Source organism: Leptodactylus fuscus, chromosome 5, assembly GCF_031893055.1.
Source record: "Leptodactylus fuscus isolate aLepFus1 chromosome 5, aLepFus1.hap2, whole genome shotgun sequence".
NCBI classification, from domain to species: Eukaryota; Metazoa; Chordata; class Amphibia; order Anura; family Leptodactylidae; genus Leptodactylus; species Leptodactylus fuscus.
The window spans coordinates 73051877-73069636 of NC_134269.1; the positions used below are offsets into that span (position 1 = coordinate 73051877).

At 39.5% G+C, this 17760-nt stretch overlaps 1 protein-coding gene across 1 annotated transcript in view; it reads left to right on the forward strand.

Annotated features, from left to right (window-relative positions):
• ATP8B4 (ATPase phospholipid transporting 8B4 (putative)) overlaps positions 1-17760 on the forward strand; it is a 152934-nt gene that overhangs the window by 21806 nt on the left and 113368 nt on the right. The window contains exon 4 of the mRNA XM_075273372.1: positions 7458-7516. Coding sequence (XP_075129473.1) covers positions 7458-7516 — 59 coding nt within the window. The remainder of the gene's footprint in view (positions 1-7457; positions 7517-17760) is intronic.

The following is a 17760-nucleotide window of genomic DNA, read 5'->3' on the forward strand; positions in this document are numbered from 1 at the left end:
TTTTAGGTGTCAAAACTTGCTACATTTACCATTCAGCTGAATGAACTTTGCCCATGTATAAACCTGAGGGGCATCACTGGAAAGACCATGAAGAATAAGGTGGTACCTAAAGGTAGTTTGTCATTGTGGTGCATGTATCTGCTCTTTTCTCTCTCCTCTTGTTTGAGCAGGCCATAGAGATTTGGTTTTACTAATTATTTACATTGTATTCCTTTATATTAGACATGTAGTAGACAGCAGGAAGATTTCCATGCTAGTGCTGATCTGACGCAGTACATGTACAGATCAGTAGACATCATCATTGTGGTTATAATATGTATACGGAGTTTAGCAGTGTTTATGTCACGGTAAACTGTGTAATGCTTTATGAATTATATGGTAAGAACCTTGGCTTTGTTTCACTATATTGTAATTTTGAACTTGCATAATTTTTTTTTAATTTCAATATTTTTGAAATATTCAATATGTAATATCTAATATTTGCCATGAGCGTATTAGTGGAATAAGGTGCTAGCCAACTCCCCCTTAACAAAAAGGAATCTGCCTGATTCATCCATGGAAACTGCTTTAAATCTCCACCTTTGGTATTTCTTGTGTTTAGTTCCCATTTGTATTGTTTGGCAATATGTATTTCCATATCAATTCTGTGTGGATGGCTTTCTATATTTATTAGATTGGGTTGTAATATTGTAACTGATTTATAAGTCATGCATCATTTATATATTTATGTATAATGTATCTTCTTTGTTAGTGAAAGTGCCATACATACCGCTAGCTGTTTTTATTGCTATGCATATTCTATTCCTATTCCCTTATTTACATCAAGACTGAGGAGTTTTAGTGGGAGTCAGAAATAAACTTACTGACTCTGACTCTGGCTATAAAATAAAATGATTACTCATTTTTAATGATACAATTATTAATATTGTATGATTAATTAGATGCATTGTTTGTTGTATTTTTTCACATGTCTTGAATTACTAGCTCTTTGATGAATTAGAGGATCTTTACAGCTTGTGCCTGACTATGGTCATTTATAAAGGAGTTGGATGTGGGCTATAGAAAGATAGAGAAGCCAGTGGATTGGCCTGCCAACCAGGAGTGCAACTTGAGGGGGTGCAGAGGGTGCGGGCCCAGGATCCTTAGGGGGCCATAAGCACTGACATCACTATTGAGATTGCAGCTTCCATCTGGCCCATAAGCCAAGGAGACCCACAGATTACCCTAACCACACTAAGGTGGATTAAACTCCTTTGCACCCATGATCATCACTATATCAAGAATTTTCTGTAGGGATGAGGTAGGGGGCCCTGGACAAAAGATTGCATTGGGACCCACAAGACTTTAGTTACGCCACTGCTGCCAATTCCACACCCCTGCTGTGCCCATCAGCTCATGAAGTTTTGAAAATAGATAAAGATAGATCCTGCAGAGAAAAAACTGCTAAGGGCTTGTTCACACGGGGGGCGGTGGGGCAGATTTTGGCACTGAGAGTGACGCAGGAAGCCACGTCACTCTTGGGTCAAAACCCACCTGCCACGACCGTCATGGTCGCGGCTTCCCCCTCCGGAGTTGGCTCAAATCAATGGGCTGAATCTGGAGGTTGCTGCCGCCAGGTGGGAAGCCGCAGCTCAACGAGCCACAGAATCCGCCTGAAGAAAGGGCAGCTCGCTTCTTTTTTCCGCTAGCGGCGACATGCCGCTAGAGGAAAGAAGAACACTAGTGGTCTCCATAGACCACCATTGTATGGAGGCGGATTTTGAGGCGAAATCCGCTGTCAAAATCCGCCTCCTTGCCCCCCGTGTGAGCTAGCCCTAACAGTTTCAGAATACAAGTCACACACACTGATTTTTAGCAATCTAGGTAAATTGTTTTAGAGACCTTTCATTTCACATGATGAGTCACAATTATTCGTGAGCGGCCCCTCTTCTTTCTATTCTAGCCATTACTGTGCATAGATAGAAATCTGTCAGTCAGGGGGCTGAGAGCAGCACTGGAATTATTGTGACTCATCTTGTGCAGCATTGACCACATTCTGTAAGACTGCTTAAGATTAGCCCCTAAATAACAGTGCTCATATCAATGTGACTATTGTAACTATCTATATACCACACTACCATGGTTCCCTTTAAGTTGACTAAATAAATTAGGTGAACTTTGATCAAACTATCTGATATTTAAGGGGGTAAGGGAATGTTCCATTTTTCCACTGACAGCAGATATCTAGAGGATGACAGGTCATATACGTTGAATTTCAGTGTATTCTTGTGGAAAATAGGCTGCTGCCAGAGGTGTCAGAAGGCACACAAGTCGTGGTACTGTACCATGTACTTTCTGGATAGTAGTTTCGGTGTAATAGCGTGCGTGCCTCAGATTATTTTAATGAAGTCATTTTTCAATAGCATCTGCACTTATTTAACAATTCCTTGTAAAGCACTATTTTGTGGGGAGTTCTTTGTGTGTAATTTGGCCAAGTGAAATATTGTCACCATTAGATGAAAGTATTAGTGTATATATATGCAGATTAAATAAAACATTTCCTTACAGAATACATTTCATTTTTTTACATGAAGAAACCTAATCTTGTATATCTTGGAGTTAAAAATCTTTGCAATCAAGTTGTGTATAATTGTTTCTGCCAGATCTGATGAAGATCTATAGTCTGTATAAAATCATCTCTTCAGTTAAAAGCAATCTCTAGTTAGCTGTCTGGAACTTCCCCTGAAAACTACAGCATTAAAATGGCAATAAAAATGTCTGGTCACCAATAGTAGGCCCACAAAATAACAAAGGTGTATATGATGATGGGGGGGTCCAACATCCGCACCCCTAAAAACCAGCTGCTTGGAGCAGCAATAGTGCTCATGTGACTACCACTTCTGCTTCACAGACTGTCGCGTCTATTCACCAAGCAGCCTGTTCGCACCTGGGTCCCATTCACGTAAATGGGGCTGATATGTAATATCAAGCAAGTACGGTGCCTTAGTATCCGTGCTGCGTAGTTTGTACCCTAGTCCAAACCACCACCTATGACACCACCGACACCTAGATCAGCTTTATATAGGGGCCTTGGATTCATAGAACATAACAGATATTTATATGACAACATTTCTAAACTTTCTGAATTCCTAAGGCCTGGTTCACATCTGCGTTCGGCATTCCGTTTGCCAGAGTCCACTTGGGGACCCCTCCGCTTGTCAATGCATTCAGTATTCCGTTCAGTGAGCCCCAAGCGGACTCCCCGAATGGAATACTGAACGTAGATGTGAACCAGGCCTAAGGGTGCAACAGAAATTTTATAATTAAAAAAACTAAACAAAGAACAGTAATTAATCATTTTATTACTGGAGTTGGTAATTTTTTTCCTAATACTGGCTCTGACTCGACAACTTGCTTGTTATTCAGTACACGGACCTCAGCATTCACCTGAGCACTTTAGTCTCTTAAAACTGCTGAACTGTGACAGCAAACCTCATTTTCACACTATGTTCATAGTAAGATTAACATGGTGACACAACTTCACTTGTTTTCTATGAAAGAAAAAGTCACAATCGACCTTGAAACTTTCAGAGAATTTTGACAGTGGCATATGTTGTCTTGTACAATTATTTATTAGTCATGTTGCAGTCCCAGGTTTCTAAGGGTTAGTTCACACGGAGAGTGAAAGCGCGGATTTTGGCACTGAGAGTGATGTGGGGAGCCGCGTCACTCTCGGGCCAAAATCTGCTTGCCACAACTGTCACATCTTCCGACATTCGTGGCTTCTCCCTCCGGAGTAGGCTCAAATGAATGGACCGACCCCAGAGGTTGCTGCCGCGAGGTGGATGCCACGGCTCAACGAGTCACGGAATCCGCCTGAAGAAAGGGCAGCTTCCGCTAGCGGTTAAAAGAACGCTAGCGGTCTCCATAGACCACCATTGTGAGGGGGCGGATTATGACATGGATTCCTCGCCATAATCCGCCCCCTCTGTGCCTGTGTGCACTAGCCCTAAAAGTCACGGTGTAGCCCTGTTTGTATAAGCTTTCTAGGATTCATTTTTATTTAGGTGCTGCATTGCAACATCTCATAGTGCACAACTTGATATATATATAAATATATATATATATCTCATTGCTCCCGTGTTTCCCTGTGGAAAAGGCCCTGTTCGTGTTTTTGGCAAGGGTTTAAATCACCCAGGCTTTACAGGGAAAGATTGAGGTCAAGGTAATAATGATAAAAATGCGCTTTGTGTAGGTGTTAACCTTATGTTGTCTATACACATGTGATGGTCAACATCCATCTTGTCCGACTCACCCACTAAATGGGCAGAGGATGGCCAGATTACAATGTCAGTCACTTTTTATTTACAGTATTTTTTCTATGGTCACTGGATTTTTTTTTCCTTATTAGACATCATTATATTTACATTCCGTGCACTATCATCAACCATCTTTATCATTCTGAATTCACAGTAAGAGTCAAGTGTTCAAAAGTGATAGAGGAAATGTCATTTATTTTCAGGGTTTTTTTGTAAGGCAATAGAATGTTTGAGAGATAAAAAAAAACTACAACAATAAACAGCTCTTTGTTCACACCTGTCAATTTTCTTGATCTGCCAAAACTGGGAAAACATGTAAAATGTAGGTGTTGGAGTTTTATGGCTGGACTGTATGAGGGTGTGGAGACTGTCCCCTATGGCAGAAGCTCCAGGAGCTGAGGATCACAACATGCCTGACCCTATTCTTCTCAATGTATGTAAGGTGCCACTAGAGATGTCAAGCAATGCATATTGGGGTAGTTGATCAGAAGGCATAGGTGTGTTTGGGTAAGAGTTTTCTATACAGTATGGCTGCCTACCTGCAAACACAGGTGACTTTATCAATAAGGGTATTAATAGGGTATTTGTAGTTTAGCCTAAAAACATAATACACCCCGGCTGTGACTTCTCTAGGCCAAGACGAGCCTTGTGCTTCTAGTGGGCAGTTATAATCTCATGTCTATAGTCCGGTTTACCGCTGCATTTAATTTATTGGAAAGAGATGGAAGGAAAGCTTTTAGTGTGGCATAATGTGTGACAGATCTTTTTTTTAGGATTAATGATCTAGAACCAGTCTTTGTGGCTTGAGGACTTCTTCAATGTACTGTGCATGTTAAGACTGTTGCTGTCTTGTTCTTCATGTCCTGTACATCTTGTGCAGTCATTTTCTGGTCAATTACAGCATTATCAGGCTTTGGCATTGATTTGCAGTTATGCTAATAGGGGTAAGTGAGCAGCTGTGTTGTGCGTGACTCTGGGTGTAGAAGGGCAGGAGCCGCTGCTATACAGTATGGCTTTGTGTTCAGCATTATGGAATTATGCTTGTACTATATGACAATTAAAGAGCAATATAAGATGACAAAGTTTATGACAAGTAAAAGGAAAGTGTCCACATGTTTTAAATGTATTTATTAACCCCTTCCCCTCCACTGGCATTTTTTTTTCGATTTTTCTTTTTTGACTTCCCACCATTCCAAACCTCATAATGCTTTTATTTTTCCATTCACATGATGGCTTAATGTTTACAGGACAAATTTTACGTTGTAATGGTAGCATGTAATAATCAGTACTGGGAAGTTAGAAAAAGACATTCAGAAAACGGAGTGCAACTTTCTTACAGGCTTTGTTTTTTATGCTTGGTCTCTTACACTTTTCATGTTGGTGTTACATTGATTCAATTCACATGTTATGCACTTCCCTTTATTATTGGTTGTTATGTTACTGTGTAACATTCTGTTGCATATAGTTCTTCATTGTGGTTTGCACATGTTATATATTTGACCTTGCTTAGTGCACTATTGATATACTACAACATTGTAGCCTCCCATTTTATGGCATCATTGGTCTATTTGGTCCTTCCAATATTTATTATATTATTATTATTTTTGTCATTTTATTTTATATGGCATAATAAAATTTCTATTTTTATTCATAAGTGATCCTGTCGTTTGACATTATTTATGGTTATTGTTAGTGGATTTACTTTTTTTGTTGCCTTTATTGCATTGTGTTTTGTGTTTTAAAGTTTATGACAAGTAAAAGGAAAGTGTCCACATGTTTTAAATGTATTTATTAACCCCCTTCCCCTCCACTGGCATTTTTTTTTCGATTTTTCGTTTTTGACTTCCCACCATTCCAAACCTCATAATGCTTTTATTTTTCCATTCACATGATGGCTTAATGTTTACAGGACAAATTTTACGTTGTAATGGTAGCATGTAATAATCAGTACTGGGAAGTTAGAAAAAGACATTCAGAAAACGGAGTGCAACTTTCTTACAGGCTTTGTTTTTACAGTGTTCATGAAGCCAAATTTACATGTCAACTGTATTCTATGGGCCGGTATGATTCCAGGGGTACCAAATTTTTAGTGGTTTTTTTTATATATTTTTTTTAAATCTTTCTGTGTACGCGATACATAAGTCATCTTTAATTTGCAGGGCCAGATGTACTTTTTATTTATCCCATTTTGGATAATGTCAAATCTTTGATTTTTCTTTTGTAATTTGAATTTTTATTTCTTTTTGATTTTTTGTATTGTAACCTCCTCCTCAGGCTTCAGTTCTAGAGTAGCCAGTAATAGAACATAATTCCGAACAAGCGTGGGATCCTTCAGTAAGCTTTCGGCTGTCAAGGCAATGAGTCACTGGCTCTGGATCCACGACAAAATGGCGTTTCTGGCATACAAGTCTTGATAAATTTCTCTATACTGATTTACTAAGGTGAAATGCTGGGTTAAACTAATATCCTCTACACTCTGCAGCACAAAGTGAGTTTCTCTAGTACCAATGTGTTATGTAAAGACGCCATGACACCACTCCTGACCTGTCTGCTTCAGTTTCATAACAATTCTTGATCTTTGATCTTTGAATTCTTCTTATAACCCTGGGTTCTGGTTCTGCTCCCCTGGGTCTACACAACATAGTGCTCCTCTCCTTCAGCCTCTCATCCTGACTCTTCTCCTTACATAACAGGCTGGTATCACTTCTGAGCTGAGCTTTATAGGTAAATTGGTGATTGTTTTAACATAACCCAGAGAAAGCTAAAAATAATATTTCATACCATACTCATGACTGTACTGTGGGTTTAGTGGTAAAAATCCCTGTAACTGTTTCCCTTTAACAATCCCACTGAAAACACAATGTGGAAGCGTTAATATGTTGTGCAGATGTCATTTGCTTATGATTACATTATTTTAAGGTATTCCAAGCCTTTGTTAGACCAGAATACTTACAAGTAATTGAACCTACGCATGAAAGCAGCTTATAAAAGTACAAGGTACAAAATCTGGCAGTCAGGTGGTGAGATGTGAGCTGCTGGCACATTCCACGCTCTGGCGGCGGCTGCTGTGTGGTCCGGACCATTGCGTTACTCTGTAATCATTACTAGTACTTTCTGTAGGTGGCAGCTTACAACTGGTTTTCTTTTTTTTTTTTCCAGAGGAAGAACGACGAGTCAAGGCCAACGATCGTGATTACAATGAAAAGTTTAAATATGCAGTGAGTATTATTTATCAGCATTATATGTGCCTAGTGTATACACAGAGCAAATGCATGCAATATGGAGAATTAAATTGTCTGTTTTTTTTACTGCAGTACTACTAGTCACATTTTTGCTATCCACTCCATAGTTAAATATGTTTCTTTGTTTTAGGCAGCCAGCTGGGCCCTCTTACTAACCAATGGCTTCCTTCATTTAATGGAAGCCATTGGTTGATCTATATTAACATTGCATGAAAAATCTCTGTTAAATTCCTTGTTCTTTTAGCTGCAACTTAATGCATCTTCTGCCTCTTGCGTATGTTTTCATAAATGTGTGATAGATATGAGTCTCACCACTGGGACTTGCAACTATCTCTGTAGGTGGTAGAGGAAGCACACTCAGTTCTTTTTTAAATTCCCATATAAGTGAATGGAGACTCACTGGAACTGGGTGTCGGGGACCAATATTCTGGAGAACATATTGGAATTCCCATTTAAGAACTATTTATCCTATATTCTTGGATATACCATCAATTTTTAAGCATTTTCTAAAGCAGAGTTTGATGTGTTGGACATTGTATTCACTACCTAACTAAACATCATGCCATCCTTTGCGCCACGCCAGCAGCTCTTCTCTTCACTTCCCTCTTGTTGCATTGAAGAGTGCATCATGTTACATGATAATATTGAGAGCTTTCTAACCTATGTGGTTTACTATGGCTTTTTTTTGTGCCACTGTTTGCCTTAACGGTTGATTTAAGAGATGCCAAAGATATGTTTTTTTTTTGTTTTTTTTGGTCCTGGTTGCCCTTCTATCATTGAGAGTTAGGGGGCGTTCACACTACCATCGGTGTCTGACAGCTTGTGTCCACTGCTAATGTCCGTGCAAAATCTTGTGCGGACATTAGCATTGGACACTAGCTGTGTCCGTGACATTTTGCATTGATTTAAATGGTCATCGGGTGCATTCTTTTACAGTCTGTGTCTGTCCTTAACTGTCCGTTCCCAAAGATGTGCGACTTTTCAAGTGGACAGCAAAACCGGACATGTAGGTTTTTGCTCTCTGCTTGAAAAGTCGGACATCTTTGGGAACAGACACTTAAGGACACCCATGGACAGTAAAAGAACGCACCCGGTGTCCATTTAAATCAATGCAAAATGTCACGGACACAGTTAATGTCCAATGCTAATGTCCGCACAAGATTTTGCATGGACATTAGCAGCGGACAATAGCTGTCGGACACCGACGGTAGTGTGAATGCTCCCTTAAAGAGAATGCAGTCCTATATTGTTTCCATTTTGCTTTCTATATTGAAAATTCTGAGGTTGTCTCATTAGGAATCGGGGCCCAATAATAGGCAAGCATTTATTTTGTAGACTTGTACACTGTGGCAGGGTCAGCAGTTATCCTACTATCATCAGAGGGCACGGTTACATGGAATGGAGGTAGATAACACAGGAGGATCACACCACTGACAGCTGGTTGTAAAAACAACTATACCCCCTCCATTGTAAGTTTCTTGCAGTCCATCAAACATGATAACCAAGTATGTGCAGAGCAAATGCCATTTATCAGTATCCAAAGTCATACAGATAATAAGGCGATTATCTGGGTGGGTGGAAAACATTTAGATATCCAACACCATATTGCTACTGTTAACTTTGCACAGATCTAGAAGCTAACCACAAATGCACAAAGATATTTTATGTACTAATTCGTATATGAAAGAACATTTTCGGTACTTGGAGAATGTAGGATGCTTAAAGGAGTTTTCTACCATAGACAATTATAGTAATTAAAGCAGTGAGAATTATCAACACTGGGTCAACACTGTAGGGATTGTAGGGTTATAGGTTGGACTTGATGGACTAAAGTCTTTATCCAACCTGATCTACTATGTAACTATTTTATCCCTGGATGCTCACCATTCCCTCGGGGTAGGCCGAATGCTGTACACTGGCCAATCAACGCTGGTGAATTCATTCCTATGAGAAAAAGTAAGCTCCCTCGTAACAGCTAGCTGCCAGCTCTCCTGACTAGCAAGGACGAGCCTGCTGCAGAATCAGCATTGATTTGCCGAATGCTATACACTGTATAGCATTCGGCCAATCAACGCTGGCTCTGAATCGAATATTTACTGCGAATAGCTAGTAGTATTTGATCGAGTACGAATATTTCGAATACCGTAGTATTCGATTGAATACCTACTCGATCAAATACTACTCACTCATCTCTAGTAATTAGACATCTGCCTGGTAATGAGCTGTGCACCTTTGTGTCCATCATATGACCATAGACTGTATATCACATGGTCTGATATTTTTCCACTAGAAGTAAACAGAAGAGGATGCCTTTCTTGTTCCTTTGCGTATATTATTGATTTGTGATGGTTTGCAAAGTGCTTATCTTATATTTTACTAAGATGTTTACTAAGATGTTTCATCATTCTGGTGGTGATGTAACGGCAGCGACGCAGTATTATTCTGCAGTTGCTTATATGTTTATTGAGCTTCGCAGCAGCACAGAGGTTAAGGTGTGGGCTTCCCCTTCTTATTCCTCTTACCTAATCATTCTCTCTCTGCTAGATAGTGACAGTAATTGGATGCAGTAGAAATCCCTGGATGCTCACCATTCCCTCGGGGTAAACATTTGATACCTGGCACACCTTCTCTATGTGTATTTGCAGCATACAGAAAACCTTGAAAGAGAAAATATGCTTGGTTGTTCTTCATGGAAATTTTCCTGTGACAGCTAAATATCAGTGTCGGATTTTAGATTGTATCAGCAATGAGAAACTGGATAATATGAACTTTACTGCATTCTTATAAAGGCAAAGGGCCATTAATAATTCACCCGCAGATCACTTTCCATTTAATTTCAGTGTTTTTCATGCAGCTGGTGCACAAATGCAACATTAGCCTGTACGATTACTCAGTATAAATCCAAGCTAATGGTATATACCAGAAATTGCATTTTTTAAGTAATATTCTTCAAAGTACACAGCCCATATGTTAGTTTGCATGTACCATACTTTAGGCTTCACGTTCATTTTTCTGCAGCATGGTGATTCTAATTTTAATAGAATTTATTGAAATTTGTGCAAAAATTTTCAATCCACTAAGACTTCCAGATTGTTTAATGATCTACTAAACTGAAATCCCTTCTATATGTAGTAATAACAAAACAGTGATTCAGTAATAAAAAAATGCTAATAAATAATAATAGTTACCGTATATACTCAAGTATAAGCCGACCCGAATATAAGCCGAGGCCCCTAATTTTACCACAAAAAACTGGGAAAACTTATTGACTCGAGTATAAGCCGAGGGGGGGAAATGCAGCAGCTACTGGAAAATGTCAAAAATTAAAATGGTTGGAGTTTTTGGGCGCAGTAGTTGCTGGGTCCTGGGGAAGGGGAGGGGGTGTTTTGGTTGTCTGTCTGTCCCTTCCCTGAGCTTGAGAACTGTTTTTTTTTTCCCCACGTGGAATTCAATCTGGCTTAATATATGGTATCTGCAGTGCTCCTATTAACCCCTTCCCGACGGAACAGGAGCAATGCAGATACCCTATATTCAGTAGACCGGGCACTGTCAGACACAGGGATACCTAATGTGTATGTGTTTCACAGGCATTTTCTACTTCTGTATGTATTCTAGGGAAAGGAGGGATTTGCAACTTTTATTTACTTTTTTTTTTTTTTATTATTATATATTTTTTTAAAGCTTTAGTTTTTTTCCCTATTTTATGGGAGATTCTATACATTACTATTGCGGCTGGTCATAGACCTCCCCCCCTCCGAAAAAAAACAAAAATAATAATTTTTTTTTTGCTTGACTCGAGTATAAGCCAAGGGGGGCTTTTTCAGCACAAAAACTGTGCTGAAAAATTCGGCTTATACTCCAGTATATACGGTAAATTAAAAAAAGTACTCCCTTGCCTTTATTATTCTGCTGTTGACTCTTGCCCAAGCGATACTTCAAGCGTAGACACCAGCCTTGTGGTGTTCTTGTGATGGTGTACATTAGGACATATGACTTACGTGAGACACAAATAAAAACAGAAGCACAATAAACTAGACTGACCGTCTCTCTAAAAGATACATTTCCCTGTTACAATGCAATGTCAATTCTTAACAATGGAATTTTATAAGGCAGATTTTTTTTTCTTTTCCCTATTTTAATTTCCCTCGGCATAGCTGTATAAGGGTTTGTCTTTGCGGGGGAATTTAAGAAAAAATTTATCCTATATTACAATGGCCTTAACTGTTATTTTTCTTTTATACGTGTTTTTTTGGGGGAAGAATTGTAGTTTTTATTGGCTTCATTTTGGGGACCATGCAACTTATTGATTGAATTTTACTACGTTTTTTTTTAGAAGAAGAATTTGAAAAAATGGTAAATATGCCAATGTTTTACATTTTCTCATGAAATTCCCTGGTAATATCTTCTATGTTTTTGCAAGATGTTATCATTTTTGAGATACCTTCTCTGTATTTGTTTTTATGGTAAACAGTTTTTTACTAAATATTTTTTTTTAATGTAAAAGGAGGCTTATTTTATTATATTGGAAACGTTTTTTTTTAAATTACTTTCATAACCCCCCCCCCCCTTTTTTTTTTGACTAGGGGGATCTGCGATGTTGAACTGCAACCATACTCCAATTCTCTTGAATAGGAGCAGGGCTGCTTTTCAGCCGTATACCTAGTAAATGGCTTCTCGTGGCAGAAACAGCTGACAGGGATTTGGGTGTCAAACCCCGACTAACCTGATAGTAATGGCTTATCCTGCAGTATAATACAATTTTAGCTATCATTCTAATTTTGCCTGTGGTGATAATGAGATTGTTGCTAAGATGCTGTTTCTGTTGCTCAGCAGCTACACAGACAGTAGTTTGCTGTGCTACACTGTTTCTGTCGCTGATTTACTTTTATGTGAGTTACAGAAACAGCGTGGTATATCCTCCTCAGCTCTTTCTGTAATCCCCTGTTGTTTTTGGCTGTGAACTGGTCTAGATTTGTAGCAGGATTTTCATTTATGGAGTAGATTATAATAAATTTGTCTGAGCAAGGGAGGTCTCATCCAATTTAACCAATCCCTGTACACTTTTTAGAACAGTGGCAAGTCTGACATAATATCTAAGGCTGGGTTCACATCTGCTTCTGGTGTCTGTCCGCTTACAAACCATTTTAAGACAAAACGGTTTGGTACAGAAAGAATTCCAAATGGTTACATAGCTGATACCCGAATCCGTTTCTTTAGATCAGGGGTGCCCAATACGTCGATCGTGATAAACCGGTCGATCGCAATGGACGTATGGGTCGATCGCGGGATGCAGCCAGGGATCCCCGGTGTCTGCTTGTTCACAGTGCAGGCTGAGAGTCGACTCTCAGCCTGCGCTGTGAACAAGCACTCCAGACACTTGCAGGCTGGGCAGCAGCAGCTCCACGGGATGACGCACTCCCCGCTCTTAGGGATGGAGGGAGTCGGAGTGCTGCTTGTTCACAGCACAGGCTGAGAGTCATCTCCGGACACTGGCAGGCGGGGCTACCGCAGCCCCAGCCTGCCAGTGTCCAGAGATAACTCTCAGCCTACGCTGTGAATAAGCAGACACTGGGGATCCCTGGGTGGCCACAGAATGCCGCTGTCTCCTGCTCTCACGCTCCACCAGACCCCGCCCACATACCCGACCTCGCCCACAGGCCCGCTCGGCCACGCCCACAAGAAGTGGGTAGTAGATCTTTTGCCTTGGTCAGTTTATAAAGTAGCTCACATGCTGAAAAAGTGTGAGCACCCCTGCTTTAGATGGATTAGTCAATGGGTGTCCGTTCGCAAAAACTGACAGTTTGTATCAGTTTGTAATCCGTTTGTGTTAGTTTTTGACCAGTCTGTTTTTTTTTCCTACCCCCTTCTTCATTCTTCCTTATTTTTAGTCCTGCAAGTTCTACTTTTCTCTCCGCACAAAAATGCAGAAACCAGACGGAAGTGGCACAAACTGATACCTACAGATTACTTTTAAAACCCATTGAAATTAATAGGTTTTAATCCAGTTAGTTCAAAAGCAGATATTGAAGATTTCAAATACTGATTTCGAACAGATTTGCTGAACACAGATGTGAACTGGGCCTTTATTTTATTTTTTTTTTAAAAGTAGCAAATAGTTGGTGAAATGAGGCACGTGCAAACCCTTTTTTTCCTGCGGTAATTCTGGCGCGCACATCTTATTACATTGCCCACATTGTCTGTATACTCTGTCATGCAAATGATCTTGTTGTTTTGTTAATTACTCAGCCTAATTTCTGATTTCCTTCTGTCTGTTCACAACTGACAATCACAGTTTCCAGCCTCAATGTCATTATCTCTGTCAAGATCACTAGTGGCTCTGTAGAATAATCCATACCCTGAGGATATCTAAACACTCAGTGTGAAGTAGCTAATGGTGTGATCAGGTTTCATCTGGTATTATAATTAGAATTCTCTCCAAGTCACTTACATGGATTATGTTCCTTGCATTTGCACAGGTAATTTTGATCTATAGATGTGGTTTACAAAAAGATGTTCTGTGCTGTTAGTAATAGGAGATAAAAGCCGCTGTTTTCTCCTTCTTTTTTCCCCGATAGTTTTCATTATATATTAATTTACTTGCTTGTTACTTTCCGATTTGTAAAATGGTACAGAACAGGGCTAGTGCTATAAAAAGTGTTATAAAAAGAAAACGTTACATGACTTAAAGAGGGTCCGTCACCAGTATATTGGTTAGAAACATAATCATGGTACCTTGTGGAAGTGATTCTACAATTTAGGCTGGTCTTACACGGCTGTAATGTAAGTCCGAAATTGAGGGTTTTCAATTGAGGACCATTTGCGGACACATTATATTCGATGCGGCCTCTTACACCACTGGATATTTTATCCGTGGTGTGGCCATAGAGTTCTATGGGCGAGTGCGGCAGGACACAGATGTCTGCGGAGTCTATGTTGCCGATCAGCAACTTACAGACCGTGCATTCAATACGGTCATGTAAGACCAGGCTTACAAAAGTATACCTCTGCTATTCAGCTATGAAGCTCCATTTTCATGTAAACTGTTGTTTTATTCATATGCGAATAAGGAACAACGCTTTACCCAGTTTTCAAGAGTTGATACCAAAGTCCATATGCACATGAGTAGAAAAGCTGTAGAGTTAGGCCGAGGCCAGTTTTTGTTACAGTCAAGCTACATTCACACAACAGTGATTTTTGAATGTGTGATGTATGTTTTTTTTTTGTTGTTGTTGCGCAGCAGTATTAAATTCAATATCAATGAATGGGGCTATTAACTTGTCTGTTGTAACAGACTGTAAAAATGTAGGTTCATGCCCTATTGTAATCAATTCTCATGAATCCATCCATGCACTCCAATATATGGGGGGTCCATGAAAACGGGTGCCCTTAAGGTGCACCTCAGTTGTCTGAATGTAGTCTTAGACATGGGGAAAAAAGTTACCAAATCTGACTCCATCTGCAAACTAATATGATTGTGTTTAATTCCATTACACAGTTATTGATGTTGTAACTACTAACTTCAATGTACAGTTGTTGCACATTTGCTTTCTTAACAATTCTGTAACTAGGTTTTTTGTGATTTGCAGGAGCTTTGCTACTCCTGTCTGACCAGGTCAGCCATTGGGACTCCAAAGCTGAATAGTAGATGCATTTTTGTAAACTATAGAATCTATTCTTTATTGTATTGTGGTTAGGTATAGAACTAATTTACTGTTGTCAGACTCGCTTTAAATGTTTTGCACAGGTGACAGATAACCTGACAATTTTTATCCTTTCCATGCAGCAAAATGACAAACACCATAACTGAAAGCCGAAGGAGCCCATTATAGTCAGGGGGATCTGTTGGGCTTCTGGTGATGGTTGTCATACAAAGCATCTGTCCCCAACTGCATTGGGTGTTTTGTCTGTTACTAAGGCTGAACAAATAAATGGAATGTGTGACGGACATGTGAACACAGCCTTAATCTACCATGAAATTTCTGACACGACCAGCTGATCATCCGTCAGTTTAATAATATTTAACACCATTTCTTTGTACTGTTACCGGTGTCATTTGCAGGTTATTTGCTGTGTACTTTTGTGAATGTTTATAGTGTTCTTGACCTCACACTGATCAAATGTTTTTGCAGCGTCTGGGTGCTGGAAACTATGGCCCTGGAGAGAGGGAGCATGTGCAGGCTCTCTTATTCCAGTAATAGGAGGTGCTCTTATGACGTGAGTAAGAGATCCTGCACACATTCTCTATCTAACTGCTATAGCTTCTGGTGCCTAGACATTGCCAGAACAGCTGATCTGTGTGGGGTGTGTGTGTGTTGGACCCTCTCAGACCTATTCTGTGAAATTGATACTGACATCTAGACGATACTGCAGCATCTAATACCTGTTTTATCTCACCCTGGTGTCGGATCCACAACAGTACTGCTGTATAAGGTCCTCCATGCTGCTTCTTCTGTAGTTTGTGCAGTCTGAAGGTGTTTGTAGTTTTATATAGTATAATGAAGAGTGAGTGAGTGATTGACTCTTATTAAAGTGGTGAACTAAGTGGAGGACTCAAGGAACTGTTCACAGCTTTTGTTCTAAATGGGGCTTTGATTGATACAGTATGAAAGATCTTTTCAGAGATGGAAAGGAAAAAGAAATCCAGCACAAACGTGAACTCGACCTAATCTAGGCAGCAGGGTTCAGTTTTATGCCTAAACACTCAGCACATATCTAAAAACGTTCTAACCACCTTTGTTTATTTGCTGCGTATTTTTATAGCCGTGCAAACGTCGTTGTCTTGGGGAGTTAAATCTTAGATTGGATTTACCTTCCCCTTTAGTTTACTGTAAGATAAACCACTATGTGAGTGTGGAAACTATGGCGAGAGACATATTGCTACATGTCTTCAGTGTTGCATAGTTTATTGAAGACATTTTTTGGGAAACTGTTACTATGCAGAAAAAAATCCTGCTACATTGTATTCAATCTATGATTATATGATTACGTATATGATTACGCCTTTCACATTGTGAAAGCAGTTTATTGGCCAAGGCAAATTGGGTGGGATTCTGGCTAATCCTAGTCACACATTTGGCAAATCCCAGGATGTCAAATATATGCTGGTGTTTTGTGTATAGTTATAATAGAGGCAAAGAAGCAAAAAAGAACACTGTCAAAAAGGCAGCGGAGGAAAAATCTACGGACTTTCTGTGAAAAATGCTGTGGAAAAAAACTTGATGTGTTTCCACCGCGTAATTTTCCACAGTGTTCTTTTTTGCTGCTCTTTGCTATGTGGGGCCTAACAGTAGCTTAAATCCACAGACAAAAAGCAACGCGCTTTATCCAAAGAAATAAGAAAAACTGCAGTAATATCACCAATATCTATAGTATTGATCTTCAGACCTTCGCGTTATTAAAATGACTGGTTATTGGTGAATGCCGCGTTGTTTCTGATTGCTTAGCTTTTATTACGATGATGACCTTTACCCAAACAATGTATAAACCATACCAATGGCTAATTTACAATATACCTTTAATGGGCTACTTGATGTTATAGAAATTCTCTTTCTCATCTTTACCTTAACTTCTATCCAAGTAAATACAGTGTATTCCATATAGGCAGACCCAGGGCCTAACTCACATGTCCATAGATATTGCCACAATATACTATAGGGGCAGCAAAACCCAGAACCATTTTGATATTTGGTAGGTAGGCCCGTCTTTTCTGTCTGTATCCCCACTTATCCCTCCGTCAGCAGGTTACAATTCAGTGTGTTTAACTGCAGAAAAAATAATTTTCTATTTTTTTCTATAACCAATATGTGGATTGGGATATAATACTATTGTAGCCTTTGCTAGTAGGTCGTGTAAGAGTATAGAAGCTACAGTACATATCATTCTAGAAAAGGAGGAATACTGAATTTTGTCATCATTATATCTGTATAATTGGTTGACATTGATGTAAGGTTTTTTTACTCGATGTCATCAACAGATTGTTTTTCAGCGGGAGCATCCCTCTTGGGTCTACAGAGTGCTCGGCTAGTCTTCATAGCAGCGGCTAATTTTCCATAGCTTTATAATGTAGTGTGACATGTGTTTGGTCTCAGGGTAGCTGCATGTCTCTCTCATAAACAACACTTTAACAAGCTGGCACTGAGGTGTCTAACCAGAAATACAGCATTTTGTCTAATCTTGTATTTATACGGGTATTTTTGGAGTAAAGTAGAGTCCTGTCTTCA